The sequence below is a fragment of the Mus pahari genome, chromosome 22, assembly GCF_900095145.1.
Source record: "Mus pahari chromosome 22, PAHARI_EIJ_v1.1, whole genome shotgun sequence".
NCBI classification, from domain to species: domain Eukaryota; kingdom Metazoa; phylum Chordata; class Mammalia; order Rodentia; family Muridae; genus Mus; species Mus pahari.
The window spans coordinates 1,255,494-1,265,661 of NC_034611.1; the positions used below are offsets into that span (position 1 = coordinate 1,255,494).

The 10,168-nt window shown below is 40.1% G+C and overlaps 1 protein-coding gene across 2 annotated transcripts in view; it reads left to right on the forward strand.

The window, feature by feature from the left end:
* Ube2w (ubiquitin conjugating enzyme E2 W) overlaps nucleotides 1-10,168 on the forward strand; it is a 57,807-nt gene that overhangs the window by 23,560 nt on the left and 24,079 nt on the right. For both annotated transcript variants that reach the window (XM_021222203.2, XM_029533337.1), the window contains exons 2-3: nucleotides 489-580; nucleotides 5,187-5,289. In XM_021222203.2, the coding sequence (XP_021077862.2) occupies nucleotides 489-580; nucleotides 5,187-5,289 (195 nt within the window). The remainder of the gene's footprint in view (nucleotides 1-488; nucleotides 581-5,186; nucleotides 5,290-10,168) is intronic.

Sequence of the window (10,168 nt, forward strand, 5' to 3'; positions counted from 1 at the left end):
ACAGACTAGCCACCAAGGGACCCTGTACACAATATGACTTCTCTCAGCTGCTCTGGCAGACAGAGCCCTCACAGGTGGCCACCTTTCCTCTGGCGAGGAAGGTGCCCAAATTTCTGGAGCCCGAAACAGGGTCTGTCCCAGAAGCTAGGTTGCTTCTGTCTGTCCCAAAGGTGTGTAGCTTCTGTGCGGGAATTAAAGGCGTGTGCCACCACGCCCAGCTGATGAATAAATCTTAAGAAAGGAAGAGAGCGAAGCTACCTGGCTGCCATTCAGAACTGCTTCATAGCAGCAGGGTAGGATTGGAACACTGACATTGCTTGTGAACTGTAGGGCAGAACATAGTTAAGGATTAAGCATAAACATTCTGTAGAGTTTCCAGGGGCTTGTAAAGAAAGAGGTTCAAGCATTGGAAAGAAATTTAATCACCTGTTTTAGACTGTATAGCGGAAAGCTAGTAAAGAGTATAAATTACTATTGATATTTTCTAGAAACGACTACAGAAAGAACTGTTGGCTTTGCAGAATGACCCACCTCCTGGAATGACTTTAAATGAAAAGAGCGTTCAGAATTCAATCACGCAGTGAGTATTTGATTCTCAAAGGTATTCTGGGGTTGTACAAGTATGTACTCATCTTCTAAAAAACTGTTGTTTTCATGTTTCATTGCATTCTGTTATACCATTAATATAGTAAAAAAATCTTATTCCATATATCTGCATATTCATTTTTAACCTTACTGTGTCAGCATAAACTTATTGTAATATTGTAATGTAATTTTCTATTATTTTTTTTTTAAAGATTTATTTACTTATTTTATTTATGTGAGTACAGTGTAGCTGTCTTCAGACATACCAGAAGAGGTATGTAAGATCTCATTACGGATGGTTGTAAGCCACCATGTGGTTGCTGGGATTTGAACTCATGACCTTTGGAAGAGCAGTCAGTGCTCTTAACCTCTGAGCCATCTCTCCAGCCCTGTAATGTAATTTATAAAGCTTCCTTTTGTTCTTAAAACAATCTTTGTGTGTTTTTCATGTTCCTTATGTATGTATGTATGTATGTATGTATGTATGTATGTATGTGTTTATTTTTATTGTGACTCTGGGCTAGCTTCAGTCTCTAGAATACTGGCATTACAGGTAGGTATGTGCCAGCACTTCTGGCTCTTGGGTCTTGAGCATTTGCTCTGCATTCAGACTGAAGCACTATGAATCCCATCCCTTAGACATAGTCAGATATCCTTGCTGCACTACAGAATGAGCAAAGATAAGTTCCGGGCACAATAGGATAGTTACCTAGCATAGACACAATAGGAGGATAGTTACCTAGCATAGACACAATAGGAGGATAGTTACCTAGCATAGACACAATAGGATAGTTACCTAGCATAGACCATACTTTCTTTTCTTCTCAAACCTCCCTAGTTGAAAATGTGAGTTAAGGGGCTGGCGAGATGGTTCTGCAGTTAAGACCACTGACTGCTCTTCTGAAGGTCCTGAGTTCAAATCCCAGCAACCACATGGTGGCTCACAACCATCTGTAATGAGATCTGATGCCATCTTCTGGGGTGTCTGAAGACAGCTACAGTGTACTTACATATAATAAATAAATCTAAAAAAAAAAATAAGAAAGAAAATGTGAGTTAAAACTGTCTACAGTAGAGAAGGATGACACAGTGAAATGCTATCACTTTATAGTCTGTAGTTTGTAAAGTGGAGATTTTGTTTAGTCATAATCATCTTTGAGAATTCTGAAAAGAGGCCTTATTGGCTGGGTACAGTGGTACACACCCATCGTCCTCACTTCCGAGGAGGTTGATGTAGGAGGATGAACCCAAAAGTTCATGACTACTCTGGAAAACTTGGTGAGATGTAAAGAGTAAGACATGTCTCAGAATATGGCAGTGTTGCATGCTGCTTGTCGCAGTCCACAAACCTAACTCTTGTCTGGAATAGAGTACATAGCTATTTCTTGATTAGAAGTGAAGATGTGTGAAAAAATGCCATATTACCTTTTTTAAAAAAGTTGTAGGAGTTCAGGAGTTGAGATTCATTGGAGGAAGGTAAGCTGACTTCCCATTACATCTTTACTCCAAGGCACATACTCAACGATTGTAATCTTGATGGCAGTCTGTGGGACTAAGACTTCTGAGGAACTTAGCCGCTAAGGGTGTTTGCCGCACAGGCCTGGTGATGTGAGTTTGATCTTCAGAACCCATGTAAAGGTAGAAGGTGAGGAACAGTTTCAAAAAGCTGTCCCCTGACCATCGCTACACACCATGGCATGTATACCTGTGCTTACACACGGTACACATGCACATTGATTATTAGTAATGCTGGAAAATTGTGACATTTAAGTGTGCACATAATAAAAGTATACTGTATTTCTTGTCCTTAGTGATATAGTAAACTGCAAAATGATAAGAATAAAATACACCCCAAGAAGTATAACAGTTATTCCTGAGTATTTTTATTTTATATCTTTTTAAAATTCAGTAAGCATGCATTACTTTTTTAGTTAGCAAAGTTTAAAAATTTATTGCACATAGTATTAGAAGTCGTATCTTTGCCCTATTTCATGCAAATATTGCATGATTAATGATGTTGGGTTTGCTGCTATTTATTTATTTATTTATTTATTTATACATACATACATACATACATACATACATACGGTGCTGCCGGCCAACATTTTAATTCAGTGTTCAATAGAAACATTTATCACATGCAGAACCTGCCATCCATTTCACACATTAAGGTTTAACAGGTTAACAATATCTAAGCAAGGAGTACTGTAGAAAGCCCTTCTCCACTGTTGAATCTCACAGTTTTAGAAGTATTCAATACCTGCATGTAGTGCTGGCCACAAGGTTGCAGTCTGCCTTTTCTTTCCACCCTCTCAAGACATACCAAAAGGTCAGTCACTGGGTAATCGAAGCTTGCTGTCATTTAAACTCTGCTTTGTGTGTCACGAGTAAAGTGATTGTCAGTCCTAAACTTTGCTAAGAAATGAGGGCGTGCCAGGCCTGGTGGCACACACCTTTAATCCCAGCACTGGGGAGGCAGAGGCAGGTGGATTTCTGGGTTCTAGGACAGCCTGATCTACAAAGTGAGTTCCAGGACAGCCAGGGCTGCACAGAGAAACCCTGTCTCGGAAAAGAAAAAGAAAGAAACGAGGGAGCAGTAGGAAGCCCTGTTTTGTTGGATTACCTTCCTGGGTAGTAGATGTTAGCCGATGGGAGAGATGGATTTTGAAGCTAAGAAAGACCTAGGTTTTGTTATAAATAATTTATTTTTATTTTATGTGCATTGGTGTTTTCCTTACATATATGTCTATGTGAGGATGTTGGATCCTTTGGAATTGGAGTTAGTTAGTTGTGAGCTTCCATGTGGGTGCTTGGAACTGAACCTGGGTCCTCTGGAAGAATAGCCAGTGCTCTCAGCCACTGAGCCTCTTCTTCAGCCCCTTGTTTTGTTTTATAAGAAGAGTGTGTGTGTGCACGAGCACATGAATAGAGCTTGTATTGAACCCAGGTCTCTTCAGCATGCCATGCAAGGACTTGACCACTGACCTGTATGCCCCCACAGTTTTATTGCTTTCTAAACAGCTTTGTGCTGCATTTAATTTACTGTGTACTAGCTCTTGATGATAGAAATGCATGAGGGTTTTGTTGTTGTTGTTGTTTTGTTTTCTCCATATGTAGTACCATGTCTGTCTTCCAACAGTACCCTTCTTACATCTAAGGTACTCAGCATACATTCTGAAAATGAATTGTTATGTTTTTAAGGGTTTCTGTACTTTAGTTGAAACCGACTTAAGTCCAGCCCATGTTACTATTTTATAGACATTTCTAGTTTTTGTTTCATGTGAGGCATGAGTAGAACCTTATCCCAGTATACTCTGTCTTCCTCTGATTTTCCTGGATAGATAGATGAGTGGGTGATAGTGCCTGGCAATACTGGGCATCAAACCCAGGGACTTGCTGAGTGCCCTACTGCTGAGGAACATCCTCAACCTCAGTTAGCCTGTATTTAAAATAAGCACATTTTGTACTTGAGAAGCATGAGGTTAAAGGATTTGGCCAGCTACAGTAATTATACATGACAGCTATAATTAAAGACTCATTGCTAATGATTTCCATTCAAGTTTAAGTGGTGTCTATCCTATCTATCACCTTTGCTGTTTTTATCTCCTGTCCCCTCTTCTGATGACTAGAGATGGTTACAGAATAACAACGAAACAAGCTCACATAAATGCCATAGGAATCTTTGGGTGCTTAAAGTGCTGAACGTGAGCTAGCAGGGAAAGGCGGGAGAGACCCTGGCTTGAAACTTCAGTAGACTGTGTATGGGGACCCAGTCAGTCTATTTTAGAGTGCTGGTTAGGAGGGAGTTGGCCAGCCACAGTCCTTTAGAGGCTTTGTTAATAGCGCTTTCTCCATTGCTTCTAACAGGGCGTTGGCTAATAAACTCGATACTGTCGAAAAAGGTTTCCATTACTATAGAAAGTAGTCTTTTGAAAGAAAATAAGATTGTGTGATCTGAAAGGAAGAGCCCAGTATGGACCCTGATATTAGCATATGTTGGAGTTTTTATTTTTAGTTTGTTTCAGATCTGACTTACAAGCCTGCTTCTGACCTTGACCTAATTTCTTTAATCTAGAGTGTCACAGAAGGATAGGAAAGAGGTTATTACTATGGGGTTAGAGAGAGAGCTCAGCGGGTAAGAGGGTGTGTAATGTCCTGATCCTAGTACACACACACACACACACACACACACACACACACACACACACACGCCAAACAGACAGACAACCCTGCTCTGAAGACCAGAAAGATTAAAACAAAACACAAGGTAGTGACCTGTGTTCAATCTCTGAACCCATGTAGAGGTGGAAGGAAAGGGTCCAAAAGCTGTCTGTTGTATGCTGTGGTTGTGAATGCTCCAGGCCATACAACAGTAATGCACTTACCCAACCATACATAGTATACACAGTAATGATACATTCTAAACGTTCTCTACAAAGAAAAAAGTGCAGGATGAGAGAGAGCTGCTGGGTGAAGTGCAGAAGTACCCTCGGGCTCCCCTGCCCAGTGCCTGGCAGCACAGTGCTCTCCTTTCCCCTTCATTTCAATCCTTTTTATCTTAAGTTTTAAATCTGTTTCTTTTTTTCTTTTTCCTGTCTTAGGTGGATCGTAGACATGGAAGGTGCACCAGGAACCTTATATGAAGGGGAAAAATTTCAACTTTTGTTTAAATTTAGTAGTCGATATCCTTTTGACTCTCCTCAGGTAACCTTGCATGTAACATTGTGTTTTTAGATTATAGCAAAACACTAAATTGGTTATTTTTGCCTAGCTAAAACCTATATCACAAACCCAATATAAATATGTAGATAGAATTATCTTTATATAAGTCAGGATTTTGTGAATTTTATTGGGACAGACAGAGGCTTTTCTGCTGCATGATACCAGGAACTCCAAGTGGTTTGTCATCCAAGGGTTTCAGGAGCAATGGGGAAGGTTACCGTTTGTAATAACTGCAGGGACTCTTTTCTAGAACCACTGACAACACTGATAAAGGCTCTTTTAGGACTGTCTTCGGTTTTCTATTGATGTGTTTTCTTTGCAGCCTTTAAAAACAAGTGTGTGTTTACAGATGTCAAATACATGAAGTCAACTGAAATCTGATCATTATGGTGTGAAGCAAACACGGTTTAGTTAATAGCTTAATACTTAGACAAGGAAAAATGCTGGTAGTGGAATTAAAAACAAACCTTTCTTGGGGAGGGGCTTTGTGTGTTAGGGTTTGCCTCCATGTCCGTCTGTGCACCACATGTGTGCCTGATGTCCTGGGAGGTCAGAAGACGGAGTTGGATGTGAGCAGCCATGTGAGTGCTGAAATTGAACCTGGGTTCTCTGGAGAACAAGTGCTGCTACCAGCCGGGCACTCCCCACCCTCAGGGGATGGTTTTAAGAGGGATTTAACTAGTAAATAATTAATTGGATGTTAGAGAGGGGGAGATTCTGGGATGGTCTCCCGGTTCCTGACTTGTAAGACAGTGAGTTACTTGAATTACTTCTTCCCCACAAATGATAAGATTTCACATTTTAAGCTTTAAGTTTGTGAGGTGTGTTGCTAAAATGAAACCCTGCCAACCCTCTGTGTTACCGCTAAGTAATGAAGTCTTCTGGAAAATAAGCCTAAAATTCAACTTGGTATATGATTATAAAAGTGCTATTTTCAGTAAAGTCATTTCATTGTCACCTTCAAAATAATATTCTAAATTTAGCTTGAGTATTTTTTTTTTTTGGCCACAAGAGAAAATAAAGCACATTAGTTATTGCATTATGCTATGCTATAAAGGGAATTGTATAAAGAGGTAGGATTAACTAAATACTGACTCCTTGAATTATAAAATTGTCATATGAACAAAAAGTTAAGCCTTAAGGCTCCTTTGACCATTTTTATAGAACTGTAAAGTGAAGGGGTTCTGCATCATGGCCTGGGCATTATAATGGGCATCTGTTAATCACAAGCACAGTCGTCTTCCTTCTCATTGAGAATGTGTCTCTACTTTGTCTAGTATTTGGGATCCTTCACCTTTGTGCCCTTAGCTATTTCTGCCTGTACCGGCTGGTTTTGTGTGTCAACTTGACACAGCTGGAGTTATTACAGAGAAAGGAGCTTCAGTTGAGGAAATGCCTTCACGAGATCTAGCTATAAGGGATTTTCTCAATTAGTGATCAATGGGGAAGGGCCCCTTGTGGGTGGTGCCATCTCTGGGCTGGTAGTCTTGAGTTGTATAAGAAAGCAAGCTAAGCAACCCAGTAAAGAACATCCCTCCATGGCCTCTGTATCAGCTCCTGCTTTCTGACCTGCTTGAGTTCCAGTCCTGACTTCCTTTGGTGATGAACAGGAAAGTGAGATGTGTAAGCTGAATAAACCCTTTCCGCCCCAACTGCTTCTTGGTCATGATGTTTGTGCAGGAATAGAAACCCTGACTAAGACACTGCCTTACTTCAACTTAGTGGGGATTCTGAAAGGAACAGTTTTTTTTTTTTTTTTTTTTTTTTTTAATCATAGGAAAACAGTATTTCTATAAACATAAAACTTAAGTCAAAAAGCATTCTGCAAATTCTGTCTTCAGTCTTTTATTCAAAATCAGATATCAAATTTAAATATTTACAAATCACCATTTATAATAAATTTATTCTCTTCCTTCCTGCTCTTTTGATTTTAATAACTTCATATTTATTATTCAGCAATATTTTTATTCTTTAATATTAAGATACATTAAACAGTCGATTCAGATCACTGCTGTGGGTACATACCCTTCTAAAATTTCATAAATCTTTTGGACACCAATGTTTTTCCTCCCCAAGAAAGTGAATGTTTCTCTGTGTAGCCCTGGCTTTTCTGGAACTTGCCATGCAGACTGTGCTGGCCACGCAACTCACAGAGATTGGCCTGCCTCTACCTCCTGAGTGCTGGGATTAAGAGCGTGTGCCACTAAGCCCTTATGACAATTCAGATTTAATGCATCCAAACTTAATCGTTTCTAGGAATGAAATAGAAAAAAAAAAACTTCTATATGTTGGGTTTCTATTTACTGTCTGTTTTGTTTTAAATTGTCTGCCTTCATGTATTCCTAGATACAGTTTTTCAATCTTTTTGCAATCTTTAAGTCAGTCCATTTCTCTTATCTTAGGATCTGGGCTGTAGCACAAGGAATTATCTTCCAACTGGGCTGTTTCAATAGGATAATGTTTCATTAGTTTATACTTGTGTTATATACCTTTTCACAGTGCTAGAATCCAAACCTTATCTTGCTTTCCATTCCCAACTCTCTATGTATATACACATGTGCCCTGCCCTATTTTTGGCTTTCTTAGTAAAATCTGTGAAAGATTATTTCCTGTGGAGTCAAGTCTTTACCTTGGGTATAAAGTCCCTGTATGGACATGTTAAAACTTAACCATTTCTTGCACAGCTACCTCCCTGCATTCTGCTGTGCAGTAATGTTTATGTATCATATTTTATCATTTAACTTCCATTCTGATTTTGTCACCTAGTAGTTTTTAATAAAGTATTTATGAGATATAGAGTCAGGTTTTCGTTTTCTAAATGAAGCAGTCAAAGCTTGTAGAAAGGCCTTAATGGTTTGATTACTAATTAGAACAGTCAGGAGTCAGAACCAAGTCATTCCTCCCCCCCTTCCCCTTCCCGTCTCCCCTCTCTCTCTGCCATACTGCCAAGTAGATTCGTTACTAGCATGGGACCGGTATCTGCTCATCCTTATAGTAACCTCTAGGAAAGGGAAAGATTATGTGTGGAGTCTAAAAGGCCCGAAGACAGTTACCCCTATTCTTTTGGAATGCTAGTATTACTTTTTAACATCTTATTTTGTAATATATCCATCTATGGTGCAGAAGTTGCACATTCTAATTTATTTTGCTTAAGAAAATTAAGACTGGTCTTAAGATCAGGGATTTCTTAATTATTAAAATCACTATTAATCACATCATCCATATAGCTTTAAATGTAATCTGTCTAATAAGATTTGTGTACATGTAAAGGAACATGGTTGAAAACCTTTGAGGTCAGTTCCCCAATTACAAGGTAGTTTGGAAAAACCGAAACATTGGCAGTTGTTGGATACTAGTTTTCCATCTTCCTGCAGAATAAGCAATGCTGAGTATATGACTTCTTAGAAAACCAGAATATTAGGAGTGTCCCTTTAGTAGACCAATCTCACTGTAAAATGTGAATCTGTAACACATACAGGCCGTTCCACACTTGTATAGCTTTCTCCGTTTTCCTCTTATTCATGACTAGCTTCTCACATTATATCCTATTTTGCTATGAAAAGAGCTACCTGCCTACATAATGATGTTTGGCTTGATCATTTGTTATTAAATAAAATGACACTAAGTATTTTTCAGTTAGTATAGGAGCAGAGTTGGGGTACCATGTCATCATCATTTTCCACCAATACACAGTTAATGTCAGCATCCTTCCTCACACAGGAAATGTCTTTCTGGGTAAACTCAGTATTTGTTTATGCTAAGTTACATGCAAATGGCTGCTTAATTTAGTGTGTCTAGAGCATTTATGTTATGCCAAACACTTGTCTTTATATGAAGAAATAGAAGAGTACGGAGAGACTAAAGTGGCAGTAGGTTGCCTTTAAAGGACTTTATCTGCTACAGCTTGAGTATATAACATGGAATCAGATCTGTTTGGTTCAGATTGTAGAGTTTCAATGGTGCGCTGTTTACCTTAGCACCAGCACTCAGAACGTTGAATATTACTTGAACAGAGAGTTCTAGACTAACCTCGACAACAAAACAAGATCCTGTCTCAAAAAGGTAAAACAAAAAGCTGGGAGAATGCTTTCTAAAGTAGAGTGTTGCTCTACAGTTAGGAGGAATTCATTTTAATCCCAAGCAACAGCTAAAAACCAGGTTTGCAGTGCCCCCTGTAATTCTAAACAGGGGAGGCAGAGGCAGGATACTCTCTGGGATTGCTGACCACACAGTTTATTTGAATCATGGGATACCAGATATCCTCCTCTTCAAGTCTTGCACACCGATCCCCTCCTCCTCGTGTCTCCACACACTGATCCCCTCCTCTTCAAGTCTTGCACACCGATCCCCTCTTCCTCGTGTCTCCACACACTGATCCCCTCCTCTTCANACACACTGATCCCCTCCTCTTCAAGTCTTGCACACCGATCCCCTCTTCCTCGTGTCTCCACACACTGATCCCCTCCTCTTCAAGTCTTGCACACCAATCCCCTCTTCCTCGTGTCTCCACACACTGATCCCCTCCTCCTCATGTCTATACACACTGATCCCCTCCTCCTCATGTCTACACACACTGATCCCCTCCTCCTCAATGTCTACACACACACTGATCCCCTCTTCTTCAAGTCTTGCACACCGATCCCCTCTTCCTCGTGTCTCCACACACTGATCCCCTCCTCTTCAAGTCTTGCACACTGATTCCCTCTTCCTCGTGTCTCCACACACTGATCCCCTCCTCCTCATGTCTCCACACACTGATCCCCTCCTCTTCAAGTCTTGCACACCGATCCCCTCTTCCTCGTGTCTCCACACACTGATCCCCTCCTCCTCATGTCTACACACACTGATCCCCTCCTCCTCA